General features: G+C 47.2%; 2 protein-coding genes across 2 annotated transcripts in view; both read left to right on the forward strand.

Moving 5' to 3' along the window:
* The first annotated feature begins 6,658 nt into the window (after nt 1-6,658).
* LOC115127596 (uncharacterized) lies at nt 6,659-7,420 on the forward strand. The gene has a single exon (XM_029657205.2). The coding sequence runs from the start codon at nt 6,659-6,661 to the stop codon at nt 7,418-7,420; it is 762 nt and encodes a 253-aa protein (XP_029513065.2).
* A 4,351-nt stretch (nt 7,421-11,771) lies between these two features.
* Nucleotides 11,772-25,000, forward strand: part of hephl1b (hephaestin-like 1b) — a gene marked incomplete at its 3' end in the record, with an annotated part of 101,335 nt that continues 88,106 nt past the window's right edge. Inside the window, exons 1-2 of the mRNA XM_065015555.1 lie at nt 11,772-12,230; nt 24,789-25,000. The exon at nt 24,789-25,000 is cut by the window's right edge and continues 33 nt beyond it. Of these exons, the coding sequence (XP_064871627.1) occupies nt 12,058-12,230; nt 24,789-25,000 (385 nt within the window). The remainder of the gene's footprint in view (nt 12,231-24,788) is intronic.

Raw genomic sequence — 25,000 nt, forward strand, 5'->3', positions numbered from 1 at the left:
CTACTACACCTACAGACCAGGGCAGCATGCAGACAGACCAGGATAGCATGCAGACAGACCAGGGCAGCATGCAGACAGACCAGGGCAGCATGCAGACAGACCAGGGCAGCATGCAGACAGACCAGGGCAGCATGCAGACAGACCAGGCCATGCAGACAGACCAGGGCAGCATGCAGACAGACCAGGGCAGAATGCAGACAGACCAGGGCATGCAGACAGACCAAGGCAGCATGCAGACAGACCAGGGCAGCATGCAGACAGACCAGGGCAGCATGCAGACAGACCAGGGCAGCATGCAGACAGACCAGGGCAGCATGCAGACAGACCAGGGCAGAATGCAGACAGACAAGGGCATGCAGACAGACCAAGGCAGCATGCAGACAGACCAGGGCAGCATGCAGACAGACCAGGGCAGCATGCAGACAGACCAGGGCAGCATGCAGACAGACCAGGGCAGCATGCAGACAGACCATGGCCCGTATTCACAAAGCATCTCAGAGTAGGAGTACTGATTTAGGATCAGTTTTGCCTTTTATATCACAATGAATGATTACATGGACAAGGGGTTAGGGTTAGGGGTTAGGGTTAGTGTTAATGTTAGGGGTTAGGGTTAGGGGTTAGGGGTTAGGGTTAGGCTGGGAAGAAAGCTGGGTTAGGGGTTAGGGTTAGGGGTTAGGGGTTAGGGTTAGGCTGGGAAGAAAGCTGGGTTAGGGGTTAGGGTTAGGGGTTAGGGGTTAGGGTTGGGGTTTAAGGTTAGGGTTAGGGGATAGGGTTAGGGGTTAGGGGTTAGGCTGGGAAGAAAGCTGTTGCCCAATACCTTGGATCCTAAAGATTTTACAGTCAGTTCTTATGAACTGAATATTTGTATGTGAATTTCCAAATATCAATGACACAACCTCTGGTTGACCTTTGATCCCGGAGTCCTGAGAGGGACAGACGGTTGCATTTGAGCCAACACGGTTATTTGGCTCGGCTATGGAGTCCCTTACAGGCCCGTTTCAAGGAGAATCAAAAATCAAGAAACAGGACACAGCTCCACGGGTTCTTTTCCCATGAACATTCTTTCCAGGGGCAGCTCGGCAGTTCCCGAGGGGAAGAAGCCGACCTCTTGACCCCGGTTGGGTGGGGGCGTGTTCTCCGGGCCTTCCTCCCCAAGCCTTTACACTGGCAACAGCAGCTCTAAAGTGTCTGGACGTGTATTTCCATGTGGCTATACATCCTCCCCAGAACAAGTTTCTGAGGTTTCCCATATTCCGTCTCTAGGGTTCATAGTGAATCACAATAAACATATTGCGCATTCAGTTTCTGGATCTTGTGTTTCACGGTTCTGAATCGTGTGTTGTTGTCCTAACAGAGTTAGGGTTGCATTCCGGCTCTGTCTGTCACGGTTTCAGCTGGGCCTGTTCCTTTTCCTTTGTGCCTGTAGTTATTAGGTCTGATGGCCTCTACTGTAGCTGTGGTGCCTTTGGGATTTATGTTAATCTGTCTGGACGCATCTTGCCACCGCCATTGGTTGCTCAAGAAATCCTTGTTGTGTCTAAGGGCGTTGACTCTTTGGAGGGGACCTGCGACTGCTGTTGCAGGGGGTTCCTATGGGCCGGGTAGTGTCCTGCAGGGTGATCGCGACAGATGCATCCTTACTGGCTTGGGGAGCGCTGTCTGAGGACTACTGGGAAAGAGGGATTTGGTCACCAGCATAAAAGGTGCTGTATATCAATTACTCAGAGCTACTATCTGTTTTGCACGTCAATTACACAGAGCTACTAACTGTTTTGCATATCAATCACCCAGAGCTACTAACTGTTTTGCTCTGAGGTGTTCCCTTCCGATATTGGTGTTTGGTATTTGATTAGGAGCCCCATTAGTTGTTGCAAAACCACCAGCTACTCTTCCTGGGGTCCACACAACACATGACATCATACAGAACATCAATAGACAAGAACAGCTCAAGGACAGAACTACATCATTTAAAAAAAGGCACATGTAGCCTACATATCAATGCATACTCAATAAACTATCTAGGTCCAATAGGGGAGAGGCGTTGTGCCGTGAGGTGTTGCTTTATCTGTTTTTTGAAACCAGGTTTGTTTATTTGAGCAATATGAGATGGAAGGATGTTCCATGCAATAAGGGCTCTATATAATACTGAATGCTGTCTTGAATTTGTTCTGGATTTGGGGACTGTGAAAAGACCCCTGGTGGCATGTCTGGTGGGGTAAGTGTGTGTGTCAGAGCTGTGTGTAAGTTGACTATGCAAACAATTTAGGAGTTTCAACACATTGTTTCTCATAAATAGAAGAAGTGACACAGTTTATATGGGCAGGGTTCTATGGGCAGGTTCTATGGGCTGGTTTCTATGGGCTGGTTTCTATGGGCTAGTTTCTATGGGCTGGTTTCTATGGGCTGGTTTCTATGGGCTGGTTTCTATGGGCAGGTTCTATGGGCTGGTTTCTATGGGGCAGGTTTCTATGGGCTGGTTTCTACGGGCTGGTTTCTACGGGCTGGTTTCTACGGGCTGGTTTCTACGGGCTGGTTTATATGGCCAGGTTTCTATGGCCAGGTTTCTATAGGCAGCTGTAAATCACTGCCAAAGTTGCATCTACAAAGTATTGACTCAGGGCTGTGAATAATTATGTAAATGACTGAACAAAATAATAAACGCAACATGTAAAGTGTTGGTCCCATGTTTCATGAGCTGAAAAAAAAGATCTCAGTAATTCTACATTCGCACAAAAAGCTTATTTCTCTCACATTTTGTGCACAAAGTTGTTTACATCCCTGTTAGTGAGCATTCCTCCTTTGCCAAACACATTTTATCGATGGTAATTTGAATGCACAGAGATATCGTGACGAGATCCTGAGGCTCATTGTCGTGCCATTCATCCTCCTCCATCACCTCATGTTTCAGCAGGATAATGTACGGTCCCATGTTGCAAGGATCTGAACACAATTCCTGGAAGCTGAAAATGTCCCAGTTCTTCCATGGCCTGCATACTCATTAGACATGTCCCCCATTGAGCATGTTTGGGATGCTCTGGATCGACGTGTACGACACCGTGTTCCACTTCCAATATCCAGCAACTTCGCACAGCCATTAAAGGAGAGTGGGACAACATTCCACAGGCCACAATCAACAGCCTGATCAACTCTATGTGAAGGAGATGTGTTGCGCTGCTTGAGACAAATAGAGGTCACATCAGATACTGACTGGTTCTCCACGTCCCTGTGTTAAAAGGTTATCCACTCGCCTACCTTTTTTTAAAGGTATCTGTGACCAACAGATGCATATCTGTATTCCCAGTCATGTGAAATCCATAGATTAGGACCTAATGAATGTATTCCCAGTCATGTGAAATCCATAGATTAGGGCCTAATGAATGTATTCCCAGTCATGTGAAATCCATAGATTAATGAATTTATTTCAATTGACTGAATTCCTTACATGAACTCTAAATCAGTAAAATCTTTGAATTTGTCGCATGTTGCGTTTATATTTTTGTTCAGTGTAATATATCTTGTGTAAATTCATCTGGAGTAGATTTGGATTACTTGTTACAGTGCTATTTGGGTTGTTAATTCGCTCTGACATTTCTTGATTTCTTTTTGCATTATTTGTTTGATATTTTACTGTTATGAGCTAGTAACATAATACATTTCACTGCACCCGCTATAAGATCTGCTAAATTGTATACGTGACCAATAAACTTTGATTTGATTTGATTTGATTGCAGGTTGCGGGTGAATAAACCATCTAAACGATCAGAACAGAATTTCTGTCTGTTCAGGTGGGATGGAACTTTTGGACCACATCATGACATCACAATGTGATCTGATTATAATACACCAATGACTGTTCATCTGGGTAAGGAGTGAGCTCTAGAACATCCTATCAACCAATCAGGGCTGTGTATGTAAATATCTTCACATTTGCTTCCTAAACGCCCACAGGATCAGACTGACCATTTCAAGACCAAAAGAATCTGGCTGGAATCCAATAGGAATTGCACATCAGTTTGCCATAAATAAAGCCTGCAAGGCAAAGTCCATTTTACATCGCTCCTAATGTATTTTAGGGATCGATTTATATTTTAATAGTTTGGAAAAGTTAAAATTTGACAGAGTCCGCAAAGTTGAAACCTTACATGGGAATACAAGGTCCTTTTCTGAGTGTGTCTCCTTCCTCTTTCCTTCTCTGTCAAGATACATGCAGTGCCTTCAGAAAGTATTCAAACACTTTTACCACATTGTTTTTTAAAACAGCCTGAATTCAAAACTAATTAAATAGAGATTTTATTGTCACAAAAAATAATTGTAAAATAAATCAAAACAGGACCTCAATTTCAAGTCGCATAGCAAAGGGTCAAGGGTCTGAATACTTTTAAAGTTTTTTCAATTGTTTTACTGCCTTCATTTTGCTGGACAACAGGAAGAGTAGCTGCTGCCTTGGCAGGAACTAATGGGGATCCATAATAAACCCCAGGAAGAGTAGCTGCTCCCTTGGCAGGAACTAATGGGGATCCATAATAAACCCCAGGAAGAGTAGCTGCTGCCTTGGCAGGAACTAATGGGGATCCATAATAAACCCAAGGAAGAGTAGCTGCTGCCTTGGCAGGAACTAATGGGGATCCATAATAAACCCCAGGAAGAGTAGCTGCTGCCTTGGCAGGAACTAATGGGGATCCATAATAAACCCCAGGAAGAGTAGCTGCTGCCTTGGCAGGAACTAATGGGGATTCATAATAAACCCCAGGAAGAGTAGCTGCTGCCTTGGCAGGAACTAATGGGGATCCATAATAAACCCCAGGAAGAGTAGCTGCTGCCTTGGCAGGAACTAATGGGGATCCATAATAAACCCCAGGAGGAGTAGCTGCTGCCTTGGTAGGAACTAATGGGGATCCATAATAAACCCCAGGAAGAGTAGCTGCTGCCTTGACAGGAACTAATGGGGATTCATAATAAACCCCAGGAAGAGTAGCTGCTGCCTTGGCAGGAACTAATGGGGATCCATAATAAACCCCAGGAAGAGTAGCTGCTGCCTTGGCAGGAACTAATGGGGATCCATAATAAACCCCAGGAGGAGTAGCTGCTGCCTTGGTAGGAACTAATGGGGATCCATAATAAACCCCAGGAAGAGTAGCTGCTGCCTTGACAGGAACTAATGGGGATCCATAATAAACCCCAAACAAATTATAATTGTTTGTCATCTGTGCCAAAATGTAGGCTATTAATGGGCATATTGTATTTTATATATTTAATACACCTAAACTATAAATTATTAGGTGTATCTGTTTTGTGTCATCTTTGATTATTTAACATCCATTGTGTCCTCTGTCGTTGTTTCGTTGTTTAAATTGGCAAATAAATCAAATCAAATTATAATCACAACACATTTAGGCTTTATATTAACAACTAAAACACTTTGCAGCCTCTGTCTTTCTGCGGTTAGCTGGATAGCTGGATAACTGGATAACTGGATAGCTGGATAACTGGATAGCTGGATAACTGGATAACTGGATAACTGGATAACTGGATAACTGGATAACTGGATAACTGGATAACTGGATAACTGGATAACTGGATAGCTGGATAACTGGATAACTGGATAGCTGGATAACTGGATAACTGGATAACTGGATAACTGGATAGCTGGATAACTGGATAACTGGATAACTGGATAACTGGATAGCTGGATAACTGGATAACTGGATAACTGGATAGCTGGATAACTGGATAACTGGATAACTGGATAGCTGGATAACTGGATAGCTGGATAACTGGATAGCTGGATAACTGGATAGCTGGATAACTGGATAGCTCGATAACTGGATAACTGGATAGCTGGATAACTGGATAGCTGGATAGCTGGATAGCTGGATAACTGGATAGCTGGATAGCTGGATAACTGGATAGCTGGATAGCTCGATAACTGGATAACTGGATAGCTGGATAACTGGATAGCTGGATAACTGGATAACTGGATAGCTGGATAACTGGATAACTGGATAACTGGATAGCTGGATAACTGGATAGCTGGATAAACTGGATAACTGGATACTGGATAACTGGATAATAACTGGATAGCTGGATAACTGGATAGCTGGATAACTGGATAGCTGGATAACTGGATAACTGGATAACTGGATAGCTGGATAACTGGATAGCTGGATAATAACTGGATAACTGGATAGCTGGATAACTGGATAGCTGGATAACTGGATAGCTGGATAGCTGGATAACTGGATAACTGGATAACTGGATAGCTGGATAACTGGATAACTGGATAACTGGATAACTGGATAACTGGATAACTGGATAACTGGATAGCTGGATAACTGGATAACTGGATAACTGGATAACTGGATAACTGGATAACTGGATAACTGGATAACTGGATAGCTGGATAACTGGATAACTGGATAGCTGGATAACTGGATAGCTGGATAGCTGGATAACTGGATAACTGGATAGCTGGATAGCTGGATAACTGGATAGCTGGATAACTGGATAGCTGGATAGCTGGATAACTGGATAGCTGGATAACTGGATAGCTGCCTATTTTGAGAGAAATTCCTTGCTGTTGTCTTTCAAATGAAGTCATGGCTAGATGGTTTGCCTAGGAGCATAGAGCTGTCCTTTGAGTGAAGGCTTCATGCCAAAGATGCACAAGCCGCCTGCTGAGGACGTATGGTGGTCAGAGACCCACCAGAGACCCACCAGAGACCCACCAGAGACACACCAGAGACCCACCAGAGACCCACCAGAGACCTACCAGAGACCCACCAGAGATACACCAGAGACCCACCAGAGACCCACCAGAGACACCAGAGACCCACCAGAGACCTACCAGAGACCCACCAGAGACCCACCAGAGACCACCAGAGACCTACCAGAGACCTACCAGAGACCCACCAGAGACCCACAAGAGACCCACCAGAGACCTACCAGAGACCCACCAGAGACCCACCAGAGACCCACCAGAGACCACCAGAGACCTACCAGAGACCTACCAGAGACCCACCAGAGACCCACAAGAGACCCACCAGAGACCTACCAGAGACCCACCAGAGACCCACCAGAGACCTACCAGAGACCCACCAGAGAACCACCAGAGACCTACCAGAGACCTACCAGAGACCCACCAGAGACCTACCAGAGATACACCAGAGACCCACCAGAGACCTACCAGAGACCCACCAGAGACCTACCAGAGACCCACCAGAGACCTACCAGAGATACACCAGAGACCCACCAGAGACCTACCAGAGACCCACCAGAGACCTACCAGAGACCTACCAGAGACCCCCCAGAGATACACCAGAGACCTACCAGAGACCCACCCGAGACCCACCAGAGACCTACCAAAGAAGCAAATCATGTCTTGAATGGCAAACTCCACTGGCCAGCTGGCCGTAGGAATTAGCCGTGGATCTGTCTCTGTGACTACCGAAAACTTCAGAACAAAGTTGACAACAAATACAATGTTGCCAATGTCTTTGCAATTGAAATCAAACAAACAACGTATAAAAATATGTTTCAAATGAAAACAGAGATGACCTCATTAAGAGGCTGCTTTCTGAAGGCATCCAGGATGAGGAGAGAGTAAACCTGGATTTAGGGCCCAGGGTGGGGGCTGGCCCAAGGCAGAGGCTGCTGTGTGGCCCAGGGCTGGGGTTGCTGTGTGGCCCAGGGTCGGGGGGTTGCTGTGTGGCCCAGGGCGGGGTTGCTGTGTGGCCCAGGGGCGGGGTTGCTGTGTGGCCCAGGGTCGGGGTTGCTGTGTGGACCAGGGTAGGGGGGTTGCTGTGTGGCCCAGGGCCGGGGTTGCTGTGTGGCCCAGGGCGGGGTTGCTGTGGGCCCAGGGGCGGGGGTTGCTGTGTGGCCCAGGGTCGGGGTTGCTGTGTGGACCAGGGTCGGGGGGTTGCTGTGTGGCCCAGGGCGGGGTTGCTGTGGGCCCAGGGGCGGGGTTGCTGTGTGGCCCAGGGTCGGGGGTTGCTGTGGGACCAGGGTCGGGGGTTGCTGTGTGGCCCAGGGTCGGGGGGTTGCTGTGGGCCCAGGGCCGGGGTTGCTGTGTGGCCCAGGGTCCACCAGGGTCGGGGTTGCTGTGTGGACCAGGGTCGGGGGGTTGCTGTGTGGCCCAGGGTCGGGGTTGCTGTGTGGACCAGGGTCGGGGGGTTGCTGTGTGGACCAGGGTCGGGGGGTTGCTGTGTGGCCCAGGGTCGGGGTTGCTGTGTGGCCCAGGGTCGGGGTTGCTGTGTGGACCAGGGTCGGGGGCTGCTGGAGCCAGGAGGCCAGCTATAAAACTTGTTTCAGAGCATTAGACCAGGTTTAGGTATAAGAGTTATCCTTGTTTCAGAGCATTAGACCAGGTTTAGGTATAAGAGTTATCCTTGTTTCAGAGCATTAGACCATTATCCTCTATACATTTCTTTTAGGACGATCAATATTTATTTTATATCTTCCCAAAATGAGTTGTCAATCCATCTTGTCCTAGTGCTTTTTCTCTAATGATATTTCCTTAATGTCAAGTTCTTTCATGCTGATTTCAGAGTCACAGGTCTCTTGAAATACTAACTTTATATTGGGGATATGTGGTTTCATGCTTTCAAGAAAGTGAAACGATTCCTCAAAAGAGCGGATAATATAGGGGCTAACACCCCTACTCTTATAATAAGTGCCATGGGATCTTTAATGACCTCAGAGAGTCAGGACACCCAGAGTCCCAATCAAAAGATAGCACCCCTACACAGGGCAGTGTCCCCAATCACTGCCCTGGGGAATTGGGATATAAACGAGGTTGACAGTGAGAGGACATTTCTTTTTTTGCTGAGTTTATGTTATCATTTCAGGTGTTGCTAACCAGAAATCTGTTCTGGATTTGCAGACTATCCTCTAATGACTGGATTCTTGTCCCTTCAAGCATCTATAAGAGCATTTGAATTAGTGAAATCAAGTATGGTAGTATTATTTACTATATTTAAAAGGACTGCTATCAAGCCAGTCGTCAGGTGTCAAATTAAAATCCCCACCAATCAAAATAAACTCTGTATGATAAAGATTCTTATTTTCAGAAATAACATCAGTCACTTTCAATAGCAACAGTTTGTTTGGGTTACTATTATTGTATCCATAAATATTCAACAAAATATAAAAGAAACCTTCAACAGTTAATCCAACAGCCAATCAGCTTTGAATGTATCTTCCCAGGGATTCGGTTGAAACATATGGCCACACCTCCAGGGATTCCTATGGCCACACCTCCAAGGATTCATATGGCCACACCTCCAGACCGGTTGGAGTCACTGGTTTAACCAGAAGGTGGGACAAGAGTCACACAAATTAGTTTCTTGTATATGAATCATATCAATGGGCTTTTTTGCTCTTTTCAAAATAGAAAAATAGCTTTCAGCTTCACATTGTCTTTTAAACCCTTTTAAACCCGTTCAATGAAATAAAATATAGACTAGTTTTTAACGAGGCCCCGTCCGAGGATACCCTTGGACAGGGCCAACCAGGCAGGATATAACCCCACTCACTTTGCTAGTTTTTAACGAGGCCCCGTCCGACGATACCCTTGGACAGGGCCAACCAGGCAGGATATAACCCCACTCACTTTGCTAGTTTTTAACGAGGCCCCGTCCGACGATACCCTTGGACAGGGCCAACCAGGCAGGATATAACCCCACTCACTTTGCTAGTTTTTAACGAGGCCCCGTCCGACGATACCCTTGGACAGGGCCAACCAGGCAGGATTTAACCCCACTCACTTTGCTAGTTTTTAACGAGGCCCCGTCCGACGATACCCTTGGACAGGGCCAACCAGGCAGGATATAACCCCACTCACTTTGCCAAAGCACAGCCACCACACCGCTTGAGGGATATCAACAGACCGCTAACTTACTACCCTAAAACAAAGCGGAGTATAGCCCAAGGAGACCTCCCCCCCGCACGAACATCTTGGCCATGTTCTGTTATAATCTCCACCCGGCACAGCCAGAAGAGGACTGGCCACCCCTCATAGCCTGGTCCTCTCTAGGTTTCTTCCTAGGTTTTGGCCTTTCTAGGGAGTTTTTCCTAGGCACCGTGCTTCTACACCTGCATTGCTTGCTGTTTGGGATTTTAGGCTGGGTTTCTGTACAGCACTTTGAGACATCAGCTGATGTACGAAGGGCTTTATAAATACATTAGATTGATTGATTGATTGATTGATTGATTGATTGATTGATTGATTGATTGAAGACCGGGCAGGAAGATCACGTCAATGACTCAATCCACTCACGTTGAGTATAGCACCAAAAAGCTTGTCAGGACGTGATTCACCCCTCCTAGGGACGGCATGGAAGAGCACCAGTAAGCCAGTGACTCACCCCTCCTAGTGACGGCATGGAAGAGCCCCAGTAAGCCAGTGATTCACCCCTCCTAGTGACGGCATGGAAGAGCACCAGTAAGCCAGTGACTCACCCCTCCTAGGGACGACAAGGAAGAGCACCAGTAAGCCAGTGACTCACCCCTCCTAGTGACGGCCTGGAAGAGCACCAGTAAGCCAGTGACTCACCCTTCCTAGTGACGGCATGGAAGAGCACCAGTAAGCCAGTGACTCACCCCTCCTAGTGACGGCATGGAAGAGCACCAGTAAGCCAGTGACTCACCCCTCCTAGTGACGGCATGGAAGAGCACCAGTAAGCCAGTGACTCACCCCTCCTAGTGACGGCATGGAAGAGCACCAGTAAGCCAGTGACTCAGTCCCTGTAATAGGGTTAGAGGCAGAGAATCCCAGTGGAAAGAGGGTAACCGGCCAGGCAGAGATAGCAAGGGCGGTTCGTTGCTCCAGAGCCTTTCCGTTCACCTTCACAATCCTGGCCCAGACTACACTCAACCATATGACCCACTGAAGAGATGAGTCTTCAGTAAAGACTTAAAGGTCGAGACCGAGACTGCGTCTCTGCGTTTCTCAAATAGACAGGCAGACCATTCCATAAAAATTGAGCTCTATAGGAGAAAGCCCTGCCTCCAGCTGTTTGCTTAGAAATTCTAGGGACAATTAGGAGGCCTGCGTCTTGTGACCATAGCGTACGTGTAGGTATGTACAGCAGGACCGAATCAGAGAGATAGGTAGGAGCAAGCCCATGTAATGCTTTGTAGGTTAGCAGTAAAACCTTGAAATCAGCCCTTGCCTTGACAGGAAGCCAGTGTAGAGAGGCTAGCACTGGAGTAATACGATCAAATTGTTTTGGTTCTAGTCAGGATTCTAGCAGCCGTATTTAGCACTAACTGAAGTTTATTTAGTGCTTTATCCGGGTAGCCGGACAGTAGAGCATTGCAGTAGTCTAATCTAGAAGTGACAAAAGTACGGATACATTTTTCTGCGTCGTTTTTAGACTAGTTTATGTTTTTTGTTCAACGTTACGGAGATGGAAAAAAGCTGTCCTTGAAACATTCTTGATATGTTCGTCAAAGGAGAGATCAGGGTCCAGAGTAACGCCGAGGTCCTTCACAGTTTTATTTGAGTCGACTGTACAACCTTCAAGATTAATTGTCAGATTCAACAGAGGATCTCTTTGTTTCTTGGGACACTAGAACTACAGTAGCATCTCTGTTTTGTCCGAGTTTAAAAGTAAAACATTTGCAGCGATCCACTTCCTCATTTTGACGTGGTTAGATTATCGATTTCAACTGTTTAGTGGTGGTAAAATAAATAATACACAACGTAAACTTCTGTTGTATGTACCAAACCTAACATATCATAGTAAATTCAGGGTCCCGGATTTAATTACTATGTTACGTCTAGTCTATGAGACCAGACTGGCCGCCAAGGTCCCGTAGCCTATCAGACAGAGAGGGCTCCGGCGCCAGAGTCACACACACACTCAGCTGAATAGCGGGACTGTTCTCCTTCCCAAGCGGAGCCTCATATCTGTGTCTGTGTTTCCCGGCTCTCCGCTCATGTGGACGTTTCCTCTCTGTCTCTCCCTCTCGAACACTTGATCCAGCAATCCCAACCGCGCGCGCACCACTAGACCACACCAAAAGCCCCGCTCAACTAACGGGACAGAAGCAGTAGCGATGGTCGGCTTTAGGACACTGTTCCCGGGACTGCTGCTGCTGCTCGCTGGGCTGCCGGGGGGAGAAGCACGGGGACGGGAGAGGGTGTATTACGTGGGAATCAAAGAGATCAACTGGGACTACGCTCCGACTGGCATGAACCTCATCAACGGGAAACAAATAGCGGACGATGAGTGAGTTCAGTTTTGACATGCTGTGTTGTTTGTTTACATGTTTGTTGTGTTATTTGTTTACCTACTCTTATGGTGTGAAGATCTCCTAAATTCATGAACACGAATACAGGGTGAAGAAAGTTCATTGATATTTTCACGTAACCATAACACATGCAGAGTTTGACCAATGTTTTGCAGTGTTCACACTAAAAGCGTTTAATTCTAGTTTCATCTCCTTGAACTGCGTTTCGGGTCCAGGGTGTTGTGGGGTGCGGTGACGTCGACCCGCTAGTCGCGTGAGGGATTGATAAGGGCCTCTCATTTCTTTCTGCTGATGGCAGATGATGGCAAATATTTTAATATACAGATTGTAACTGAAATGGCGCCTCTTGTCTCAGCAAAATGTCTGTAATGTTTATCTAATATATATATATATATATGTATTTCGGTGCCCCCGAAACCAATTAAACATGTTATTTATTACGACGTTAAAATGAAGTGCTCCGGTAACACCAACAACTCACGGCAACTGATCTGTCACCAACGTGAAGGAGAGAAAACATGAACGTTGCTGGAGCATTGAAACACATCATCCTGAGACGTTTGAAAACATCACATGTGTGTTGTAACAGCACTTACTCACCTTGCCAGGAACTGGGAGCACAACAGGAAATGGTTGTTTTGACTTGTGTTTAGTGTAGATGAACATTCCTTCTCTTTAGGTGGTGCTTCCTCTACAGCCTCTAAACACTATGATGGTGTTTCCTCTCTACAGCCTCTAAACACTATGATGGTGTTTCCTCTACAGCCTCTAAACACTATGATGGTGTTACCTCTCTACAGCCTCTAAACACTATGATGGTGTTTCCTCTCTACAGCCTCTAAACACTATGATGGTGTTTCCTCTCTACAGCCTCTAAACACTATGATGGTGTTTCCTCTACAGCCTCTAAACACTATGATGGTGTTACCTCTCTCTACAGCCTCTAAACACTATGATGGTGTTACCTCTCTCTACAGCCTCTAAACACTATGATGGTGTTTCCTCTCTACAGCCTCTAAACACTATGATGGTGTTACCTCTCTACAGCCTCTAAACACTATGATGGTGTTTCCTCTCTACAGCCTCTAAACACTATGATGGTGTTACCTCTACAGCCTCTAAACACTATGATGGTGTTTCCTCTCTACAGCCTCTAAACACTATGATGGTGTTTCCTCTCTACAGCCTCTAAACACTATGATGGTGTTTCCTCTCTCTACAGCCTCTAAACACTATGATGGTGTTACCTCTCTCTACAGCCTCTAAACACTATGATGGTGTTACCTCTACAGCCTCTAAACACTATGATGGTGTTTCCTCTCTACAGCCTCTAAACACTATGATGGTGTTTCCTCTCTCTACAGCCTCTAAACACTATGATGGTGTTACCTCTCTCTACAGCCTCTAAACACTATGATGGTGTTAGCTCTCTCTACAGCCTCTAAACACTATGATGGTGTTACCTCTCTCTACATCCTCTAAACACTATGATGGTGTTTCCTCTACAGCCTCTAAACACTATGATGGTGTTACCTCTCTCTACAGCCTCTAAACACTATGATGGTGTTTCCTCTCTACAGCCTCTAAACACTATGATGGTGTTTCCTCTACAGCCTCTAAACACTATGATGGTGTTTCCTCTACAGCCTCTAAACACTATGATGGTGTTTTCTCTACAGCCTCTAAACACTATGATGGTGTTTCCTCTCTCTACAGCCTCTAAACACTATGATGGTGTTTCCTCTCTACAGCCTCTAAACACTATGATGGTGTTACCTCTACAGCCTCTAAACACTATGATGGTGTTTCCTCTACAGCCTCTAAACACTATGATGGTGTTACCTCTACAGCCTCTAAACACTGTGTTACCTCTACAGCCTCTGAACACTATGATGGTGTTACCTCTACAGCCTCTAAACACTATGATGGTGTTACCTCTACAGCTTCTAAACACTATGATGGTGTTACCTCTCTCTACAGCCTCTAAACACTATGATGGTGTTTCCTCTCTCTACAGCCTCTAAACACTATGATGGTGTTACCTCTACAGCCTCTAAACACTATGATGGTGTTTCCTCTCTATAGCCTCTAAACACTATGATGGTGTTACCTCTCTCTACAGCCTCTAAACACTATGATGGTGTTACCTCTCTCTACAGCCTCTAAACACTATGATGGTGTTACCTCTACAGCCTCTAAACACTATGATGGTGTTACCTCTCTACAGCCTCTAAACACTATGATGGTGTTACCTCTCTCTACAGCCTCTAAACACTATGATGGTGTTTCCTCTCTACAGCCTCTAAACACTATGATGGTGTTACCTCTACAGCTTCTAAACACTATGATGGTGATACCTCTCTCTACAGCCTCTAAACACTATGATGGTGTTACCTCTCTACAGCCTCTAAACACTATGATGGTGTTACCTCTCTCTACAGCCTCTGAACACTATGATGGTGTTACCTCTCTACAGCCTCTAAACACTGTGTTACCTCTCTACAGCCTCTAAACACTATGATGGTGTTACCTCTACAGCCTCTAAACACTATGATGGTGTTACCTCTACAGCCTCTAAACACTATGATGGTGTTACCTCTCTACAGCCTCTAAACACTATGATGGTGTTACCTCTCTCTACAGCCTCTAAACACTATGATGGTGTTACCTCTCTCTACAGCCTCTAAACACTATGATGGTGTTTCCTCTCTACAGCCTCTAAACACTATGATGGTGTTACCTCTCTCTACAGCCTCTAAACACTATGATGGTGTTTCCTCTCTACAGCCTCTAAACACTATGATGGTGTTACCTCTCTAGCCTCTAAACACTATGATGGTGTTACCTCTCTACAGCCTCTAAACACTGTGTTACCTCTCTACAGCCTCTAAACACTATGATGGTGTTTCCTCTCTCTACAGGCTCTAAACACTATGATGGTGTTTCCTCTCTCTACAGCCTCTAAACACTATGATGGTGTTACCTCTACAGCCTCTAAACACTATGATGGTGTTTCCTCTCTATAGCCTCTAAACACTATGATGGTGTTACCTCTCTCTACAGCCTCTAAACACTATGATGGTGTTTCCTCTCTCTACAGCCTCTAAACACTATGATGGTGTTTCCTCTACAGCCTCTAAACACTATGATGGTGTTACCTCTCTCTACAGCCTCTAAACACTATGATGGTGTTACCTCTCTCTACAGCCTCTAAACACTATGATGGTGTTTCCTCTCTACAGCCTCTAAACACTATGATGGTGTTACCTCTCTCTACAGCCTCTAAACACTATGATGGTGTTTCCTCTCTACAGCCTCTAAACACTATGATGGTGTTACCTCTCTAGCCTCTAAACACTATGATGGTGTTACCTCTCTACAGTCTCTAAACACTGTGTTACCTCTCTACAGCCTCTAAACACTATGATGGTGTTTCCTCTCTCTACAGCCTCTAAACACTATGATGGTGTTTCCTCTCTCTACAGCCTCTAAACACTATGATGGTGTTACCTCTACAGCCTCTAAACACTATGATGGTGTTTCCTCTCTATAGCCTCTAAACACTATGATGGTGTTACCTCTCTCTACAGCCTCTAAACACTATGATGGTGTTTCCTCTCTCTACAGCCTCTAAACACTATGATGGTGTTTCCTCTCTCTACAGCCTCTAAACACTATGATGGTGTTTCCTCTCTACAGCCTCTAAACACTATGATGGTGTTTCCTCTCTCTACAGCCTCTAAACACTATGATGGTGTTACCTCTCTCTACAGCCTCTAAACACTATGATGGTGTTACCTCTACAGCCTCTAAACACTATGATGGTGTTTCCTCTCTACAGCCTCTAAACACTATGATGGTGTTTCCTCTCTATAGCCTCTAAACACTATGATGGTGTTACCTCTCTCTACAGCCTCTAAACACTATGATGGTGTTACCTCTCTACAGCCTCTAAACACTATGATGGTGACCAGAGATGTTCTCTGTTTAGTGAGTCCTCCAGATCAGAGGCAGTAGGGATGACCAGGGATGTTCTCTGTTTAGTGAGTCCTCCAGATCAGAGGCAGTAGGGATGACCAGGGATGTTCTCTGTTTAGTGAAATCCACCAGATCAGAGGCAGTAGATGACCAGGGATGTTCTCTGTTTAGTGAGTCCACCAGATCAGAGACAGTAGATGACCAGGGATGTTCTGTTTAGTGAGTCCTCCAGATCAGAGGCAGTAGGGATGACCAGGGATGTTCTCTGTTTAGTGAGTCCACCAGATCAGAGACAGTAGATGACCAGGGATGTTCTGTTTAGTGAGTCCTCCAGATCAGAGACAGTAGATGACCAGGGATGTTCTCTGTTTAGTGAGTCCTCCAGATCAGAGGCAGTAGGGATGACCAGGGATGTTCTCTTGATAAGTGCATGAATTAGACCATTTCCTGTCCTGCTAATCATTCAAAATGTAACGAGTACTTTTGGGTTTCAGGGAAAATGTACGGAGTAAAAAGTACATAATTTTATTGAGTAATGTGGTGAATTAAAAGTAAAAGTTGTCAAAAATATAAATTGTAAAGTACAGATACTGAAAAAAACTACTTAAGCAGTACTTTAAAGTGTTTTTTACTGAAGTACTTTACACCACTGCCTCTATATAATGTCTTATATTGTGTAGCCTACTGGTCTCGGTTAAGACCTCATCATAACCTGCTAATGACCACCTGACTACAGATTATTACCTCTCTCAGAGTAAAGGGTTCTTCACGTGTCCCCATAGAATTGTATTATTATTTCACCTTTATTTAACCAGGTAGGCTAGTTGAGAACACCTTTATTTAACCAGGTAGGCTAGTTGAGAACACCTTTATTTAACCAGGTAGGCTAGTTGAGAACAAGTTCTCATTTACAACTGCGACCTGGCCAAGATAAAGCAAAGCAGTTTGACACAAACAACAACACAGAGTTACACATGGAATAAACAAACATACAGTCAATAACACAACAGAAAAATCTGTATACAGTGTGTTCAAATGAAGTAAGGAGGTCAGGCAATAAATAGGCCATAGTGGCGAAGTAATTACAATATAGCAATTAACACTGGAGTGATAGATGTGCAAGTAAGAGCATAGAAGAGCCCATTTTGGATCCAGAGATAAGAGTTTTTGATTCCACGTAGAAGCCTTTTGGTTTCCATGTAGAATCCTCTGTGGAAAGGGTGCTACACAGAACCCCCAAAGGGGTTCTACTTGGAACGCAACAGGGTTCTTCCAAGGGTTCTCAGAACCCCCAAAGGGGTTCTACTTGGAACACAACAGGGTTCTCCTATTGGGATAATTTTTTAATTTTTACCTTTATTTAACCAGGCAAGTCAGTTAATGACGGACTAGGAACAGTGGGTTAACTGCCTGTTCAGGTGCAGAACGACAGATTTGTACCTTGTCAGCTCGGGGGTTTGAACTCGCAACCTTCCGGTTACTAGTCCAACGCTCTAACCACTAGGCTACGCTGCCGCCCCTGATAGCTGAATAACCCTGTTAGGTGCTCGATAGCACCTTTTCTTCTTCTAAGAGTGTACTGTAAAACGTATTGCAGAGGATAAAGATGGATATTGAAAATATTGTTCATTACGTCTATGTGTTTCCATAGTCACCGATTAGAGTTCATCTGCAACATATTCTTACATTTAAAACAAATCTACATCACCATTTTTCACACATCCTCATAATTCATAATTCACCCACAGACATTACAGATGTGTAATGTCTAGTCATCTATTAACACAGATATTACATGCATAGAAGTACTGGGACTATATGAAAGGCCCCTTGTTTTATTTGACTAATGATTAATACAATTGTGTGATGGGGTAGATCCTCATCAACGACCTCTGAGCACAGGACGTGATCTGGAGCGTAGTGGTCCTCTTGAGGAGTGGTGTGATGGGTCAGATCTGGAAAGTAGTGGTGTGATGGGTCAGATCTGGAGCCTAGTGGTGTGATGGGTCAGATCTGGAGAGTAGTGGTGTGATGGGTCAGATCTGGAGAGTAGTGGTGTGATGGGTCAGATCTGGAGAGTAGTGGTGTGATGGGTCAGATCTGGAGAGTAGTGGTGTGATGGGTCAGATCTGGAGCCTAGTGGTGTGATGGGTCAGATCTGGAGCCTAGTGGTGTGATGGGTCAGATCTGGAGAGTAGTGGTGTGATGGGTCAGATCTGGAGAGTAGTGGTGTGATGGGTCAGATATGGAGAGTAGTGGTGTGATGGGTCAGATCTGGAGAGTAGTGGTGTGATGGGTCAGATCTGGAGCCTAGTGGTGTGATGGGTCAGATCTGGAGAGTAGTGGTGTGATGGGTCAGATCTGGAGAGTAGTGGTGTGATGGGTCAGATCTGGAGAGTAGTGGTGTGATGGGTCAGATATGGAGAGTAGTGGTGTGATGGGTCAGATCTGGAGAGTAGTGGTGTGATGGGTCAGATCTGGAGCCTAGTGGTGTGATGGGTCAGATCTGGAGCCTAGTGGTGTGATGGGTCAGATCTGGAGAGTAGTGGTGTGATGGGTCAGATCTGGAGAGTAGTGGTGTGATGGGTCAGATCTGGAGAGTAGTGGTGTGATGGGTCAGATCTGGAGAGTAGTGGTGTGATGGGTCAGATCTAGAGAGTAGTGGTGTGATGGGTCAGATCTGGAGCCTAGTGGTGTGATGGGTCAGATCTGGAGCCTAGTGGTGTGATGGGTCAGATCTGGAGAGTAGTGGTGTGATGGGTCAGATCTGGAGAGTAGTGGTGTGATGGGTCAGATCTGGAGAGTAGTGGTGTGATGGGTCAGATCTGGAGTGTAGTGGTGTGATGGGTCAGATCTGGAGAGTAGTGGTGTGATGGGTCAGATCTGGTGTGATGGGTCAGATCTGGAGCCTAGAGGTGTGATGGGTCAGATCTGGAGAGTAGTGGTGTGATGGGTCAGATCTGGAGCCTAGTGGTGTGATGGGTCAGATCTGGAGCCTAGTGGTGTGATGGGTCAGATCTGGAGAGTAGTGGTGTGATGGGTCAGATCTGGAGAGTAGTAGTGGATGGGTCAGATGGGTGGTGTGATGATCTGGAGCCTAGTGGTGTGATGGGTCAGATCTCAGATCTGGAACATAGTGGTGTGATGGGTCAGATCTGGAGAGTAGTGGTGTGATGGGTCAGATCTGGAGCCTAGTGGTGTAATGGATCAGATCTGGAGATTAGTGGTGTGATGGGTCAGATCGGGAGAGTAGTGGTGTGATGGGTCAGATCTGGAGAGTAGTGGTGTGATGGGTCAGATATGGAGAGTAGTGGTGTGATGGGTCAGATCTGGAGCCTAGTGGTGTGATGGGTCAGATCTGGAACATAGTGGTGTGATGGGTCAGATCTGGAGAGTAGTGGTGTGATGGGTCAGATCTGGAGCCTAGTGGTGTAATGGATCAGATCTGGAGATTAGTGGTGTGATGGGTCAGATCGGGAGAGTAGTGGTGTGATGGGTCAGATCTGGAGAGTAGTGGTGTGATGGGTCAGATATGGAGAGTAGTGGTGTGATGGGTCAGATCTGGAGCCTAGTGGTGTGATGGGTCAGATCTGGAACATAGTGGTGTGATGGGTCAGATCTGGAGAGTAGTGGTGTGATGGGTCAGATCTGGAGCCTAGTGGTGTAATGGGTCAGATCTGGAGATTAGTGGTGTGATGGGTCAGATCTGGAGAGTAGTGGTGTGATGGGTCAGATCTGGAGAGTAGTGGTGTGATGGGTCAGATCTGGAGAGTAGTGGTGTGATGGGTCAGATCTGGAGCCTAGTGGTGTGATGGGTCAGATCTGGAACATAGTGGTGTGATGGGTCAGATCTGGAGAGTAGTGGTGTGATGGGTCAGATCTGGAGAGTAGTGGTGTGATGGGTCAGATCTGGAGAGTAGTGGTGTGATGGGTCAGATCTGGAGAGTAGTGGTGTGATGGGTCAGATCTGGAGCCTAGTGGTGTGATGGGTCAGATCTGGAGAGTAGTGGTGTGATGGGTCAGATCTGGGGCGTAGTGGTGTGATGGGTCAGATCTGGAGCCTAGTGGTGTGATGGGTCAGATCTGGAGAGTAGTGGTGTGATGGGTCAGATCTGGAGAGTAGTGGTGTGATGGGTCAGATCTGGAGAGTAGTGGTGTGATGGGTCAGATCTGGAGTGTAGTGGTGTGATGGGTCAGATCTGGAGAGTAGTGGTGTGATGGGTCAGATCTGGTGTGATGGGTCAGATCTGGAGCCTAGTGGTGTGATGGGTCAGATCTGGAGAGTAGTGGTGTGATGGGTCAGATCTGGAAAGTAGTGGTGTGATGGGTCAGATCTGGAGTGTAGTGGTGTGATGGGTCAGATCTGGAGAGTAGTGGTGGGTCAGATGGGTCAGATCTGGAGCCTAGTGGTGTGATGGGTCAGATCTGGAGAGTAGTGGTGTGATGGGTCAGATCTGGAGAGTGGTGGTGTGATGGGTCAGATCTGGAGCCTAGTGGTGTGATGGGTCAGATCTGGAACATAGTGGTGTGATGGGTCAGATCTGGAGAGTAGTGGTGTGATGGGTCAGATCTGGAGCCTAGTGGTGTGATGGGTCAGATCTGGAACATAGTGGTGTGATGGGTCAGATCTGGAGAGTAGTGGTGTGATGGGTCAGATCTAGAGAGTAGTGGTGTGATGGGTCAGATCTGGAGCCTAGTGGTGTGATGGGTCAGATCTGGAGAGTAGTGGTGTGATGGGTCAGATCTGGAGAGTAGTGGTGTGATGGGTCAGATCTGGAGCCTAGTGGTGTGATGGGTCAGATCTGGAGAGTAGTGGTGTGATGGGTCAGATCTGGAGAGTAGTGGTGTGATGGGTCAGATCTGGAGCCTAGTGGTGTGATGGGTCAGATCTGGAACATAGTGGTGTGATGGGTCAGATCTGGAGAGTAGTGGTGTGATGGGTCAGATCTAGAGAGTAGTGGTGTGATGGGTCAGATCTGGAGCCTAGTGGTGTGATGGGTCAGATCTGGAGAGAAGTGGTGACTGATGGGTCAGATCTATCTGGAGAGAGGCATGATGGGTCAGATCTGGAGCCTAGTGGTGTGATGTCTCAGATAGGAGAGTAGTGGTGTGATGGGTCAGATCTGGAGAGTAGTGGTGTGATGGGTCAGATCTGGAGCCTAGTCCAGAGACTGAACATTAGTGAGTAATATACTTGGAAGTGGTGGAAGTCCAAGAAGTAGAAGTCCACTCCGAATATCTCTTATCCGTCGGGGGTGTTTTGTGTTTTGGAGCAGAATTTGGGTCAGAGGTACTGGGGAGTAGTATTCCTGGTCTTAATGGGTCAAGTTACTGGAATATAAAAGTTCTTTCAGGCTGTATGTTATAAAAAATATTTAAAAATCTGCTAAAAATTTAATAAATAACACACAAAAACCAAAATCCTGAAAGGTTGTTTAGGGGCTTGAAGCAGAGCTGTCTATCTTACTATGAGAACTCCCCCTGACTGAATGGATGGTCAAAGACTAGTATCTGGTAACCTAGAGGCTGACAGTGAGTCCGTCTCCTCTAACCACCCACCTGGTAGTGGTGGATTACAGTCCCTGTAACCTCTGAAAGTGGGTCCATCTCTCTATACCAGCTCATCTGGATGGGACTACCAGCTTCTGTAACCAGAGACTGAACAGTGAGTCCGTCTCCTCTACCCACCTGGTAGTGTGGTGGATGGGAGTCCTGTAACCTAGAGGACCACCAGTGGGTCCATCTCTTATCCACCCACCTGGTAGTTTGGTGGATTGGACTACAGAATTTGGAATAAGTTAAATTGCCCTGGGAGGTACAAACGAAGGATCCCATTCGGGAAAGTTGTATTCCTGGTCTTAATGCTGGCAAGTTACCACCTCGCTAATATCCAAAAGTTCTTTCAGCTCTCTGTAACCTAGAGGACAACCAGTGGGTCCATCTCCTCTATACCACTGGTATGTTATAAAAAGCTCTTTAAAAATCCTAAAAACCAGTAAATCCGTCTCCTCAAAACCAAAACCTGGTAGTGTTGTTTAGGACTACCAGCTCTCTGTAACCTAGAGAGCCAGTGTCCGTCTCTTACTACCCACCTGGTAGTGTGGTGGATGGGACCCAGCTCTCTGTAACCTAGAGGGCTGACAGTGAGTCAGGTCTCTCTGTCTACCCACCTGGTAGTGGGTGGATAGGACTACCAGCTCTCTGTAACCTAGAGGGCTGACAGTGAGTCCGTCTCCTCTATACCACCCACCTGGTAGTGTGGTGGATGGGACTACCAGCTCTCTGTAACCTAGAGGTCAACCAGTGAGTCCGTCTCCTCTATACCACCCACCTGGTAGTGTGGTGGATGGGACTACCAGCTCTCTGTAACCTAGAGGGCTGACAGTGAGTCCGTCTCCTCTATACCACCCACCTGGTAGTGTGGTGGATGGGAATACCAGCTCTCTGTAACCTAGAGGACAACCAGTGGGTCCATCTCCTCTATACCACCCACCTGGTAGTGTGGTGGATGGGACTACCAGCTCTCTGTAACCTAGAGGACAACCAGTGGGTCCATCTCCTCTATACCACCCACCTGGTAGTGTGGTGGATGGGACTACCAGCTCTCTGTAACCTAGAGGGCTGACAGTGAGTCCGTCTCCTCTATACCACCCACCTGGTAGTGTGGTGGATGGGAATACCAGCTCTCTGTAACCTAGAGGGCTGACAGTGAGTCCGTCTCCTCTATACCACCCACCTGGTAGTGTGGTGGATGGGAATACCAGCTCTCTGTAACCTAGAGGGCTGACAGTGAGTCCGTCTCCTCTATACCACCCACCTGGTAGTGTGGTGGATGGGAATACCAGCTCTCTGTAACCTAGAGGGCTGACAGTGAGTCCGTCTCCTCTATACCACCCACCTGGAAGTGTGGTGGATGGGAATACCAGCTCTCTGTAACCTAGAGGGCTAACAGTGAGTCCGTCTCCTCTATACCATGTTTCTTGACGGGTGACAAAGTCTGTATTTCCAATTTCTTTGATGAAGTCTGGGTTCCTGATCTTTAGGCCAAAGGCAGATGACCTCTGACCTTGTACATTCCAGGATGAGATAGTAAAAGTTTTGTGTTCCATAGTGTCTAGTGTTGTTTTTGTTTGGTTTAGGGCCGGACCATTACAGTAGGTGTGAGCAGAGCATGTTGAGCATCTGAAACATACCTCTTAGGTTGCAGGATGGGGCTTGAGGGGGTGTAATAGTGGGGGTTGGGCCTGTTGCAGGATGGGGCTTGAGGGGTGTAATAGTGGGGGTTGGGCCTGTTGCAGGATGGGGCTTGAGGGGGTGTAATAGTGGGGGATGGGCCTGTTGCAGGATGGGGCTTGAGGGGGTGTAATAGTGGGGGTTGGGCCTGTTGCAGGATGGGGCTTGAGGGGTGTAATAGTGGGGGTTGGGCCTGTTGCAGGATGGGGCTTGGGGGTGTAATAGTGGGGGCTGGGCCTGTTGCAGGATGGGGCTTGAGGGGGTGTAATAGTGGGGGTTGGGCCTGTTGCAGGATGGGGCTTGAGGGGGTGTAATAGTGGGGGTTGGGCCTGTTGCAGGATGGGGCTTGGGGGTGTATTAGTGGGGGCTGGGCCTGTTGCAGGATGGGGCTTGAGGGGGTGTAATAGTGGGGGTTGGGCCTGTTGCAGGATGGGGCTTGAGGGGGTGTAATAGTGGGGGTTGGGCCTGTTGCAGGATGGGGCTTGAGGGGGTGTAATAGTGGGGGCTGGGCCTGTTACAGGATGGGGCTTGGGGGTGTATTAGTGGGGGCTGGGCCTGTTGCAGGATGGGGCTTGAGGGGGTGTAATAGTGGGGGTTGGGCCTGTTACAGGATGGGGCTTGAGGGGTGTAATAGTGTGGGTTGGGCCTGTTGCAGGATGGGGCTTGAGGGGGTGTAATAGTGTGGGTTGGGCCTGTTGCTCTGCTCACAGCCTGGGCACATGTCCTGCTGTCATGTTGAGATCCTTGCTGCAGGGGTGGGGGGTATGGGGGTGGGCAGAAGGGGTATAGGTCTGATATGTGGGGGCCTATATAGAGTGTGGCCAGGGTTTGCTTGGGGGTCTCAGCTGGTTGGGGGTCTCAGCTGGTTGGGGGGTCTCAGCTGCTCGGGGTGTGGTTGGTGATGCTGTGGTCTGGGTGTAGGTCCTCTCTTGGCGTGGGTTCTCTCGGTGCAGGTCCTTCAGGAGGGGGTCTTGCAGGTCTGGAAAGGTGTCACGCTGGTCTGGGCGGGGTGTCCATGTGTCTCGCTTTCTCTCTCTCTCTCTCTCTCTCTCTCTCTCTCTCTCTCTCTCTCTCTCTCTCTCTCTCTCTCTCTCTCTCTCTCTCCCCTCACTCTCTCTCTCGCTTTCTCCCTCTCTCACTCTCTCTCTCGCTTTCTCCCTCTCTCACTCTCTCTCTCGCTTTCTCCCTCTCTCACTCTCTCTCTCGCTTTCTCCCTCTCTCTCTCCTTCTCTCTCTCTCTCTCTCTCTTTCTCTCTCGCTCCCTTTTTCTCTCTGTTTTTGTCTCCATCTCTCTGACTATCTCTTTTTCCCCCTCTCTCCCCCAGGCATGCATCATTGTTCCTCCAGAGTGGTCCCCAGCGTATTGGCAGTGTGTATAAGAAGGCTGTGTACAGGCAGTACACGGATGCCTCCTACCTCATCGAGGCCCCCCGGCCCGGCTGGCTGGGTTACCTGGGGCCTGTGCTGCGGGCAGAGGTTGATGATGTCATCATTGTGCACTTGAAGAACTTTGCCTCCAGAAACTACTCCATGCACC

This window comes from Oncorhynchus nerka, unplaced genomic scaffold (assembly GCF_034236695.1).
Source record: "Oncorhynchus nerka isolate Pitt River unplaced genomic scaffold, Oner_Uvic_2.0 unplaced_scaffold_101___fragment_2___debris, whole genome shotgun sequence".
NCBI classification, from domain to species: Eukaryota; Metazoa; Chordata; class Actinopteri; order Salmoniformes; family Salmonidae; genus Oncorhynchus; species Oncorhynchus nerka.

Bases quoted from the DNA above. Each gene is read 5' to 3' on its own strand.
- LOC115127596 (XM_029657205.2), top strand. From the start codon at position 6,659: ATGCACAAGCCGCCTGCTGAGGACGTATGGTGGTCAGAGACCCACCAG.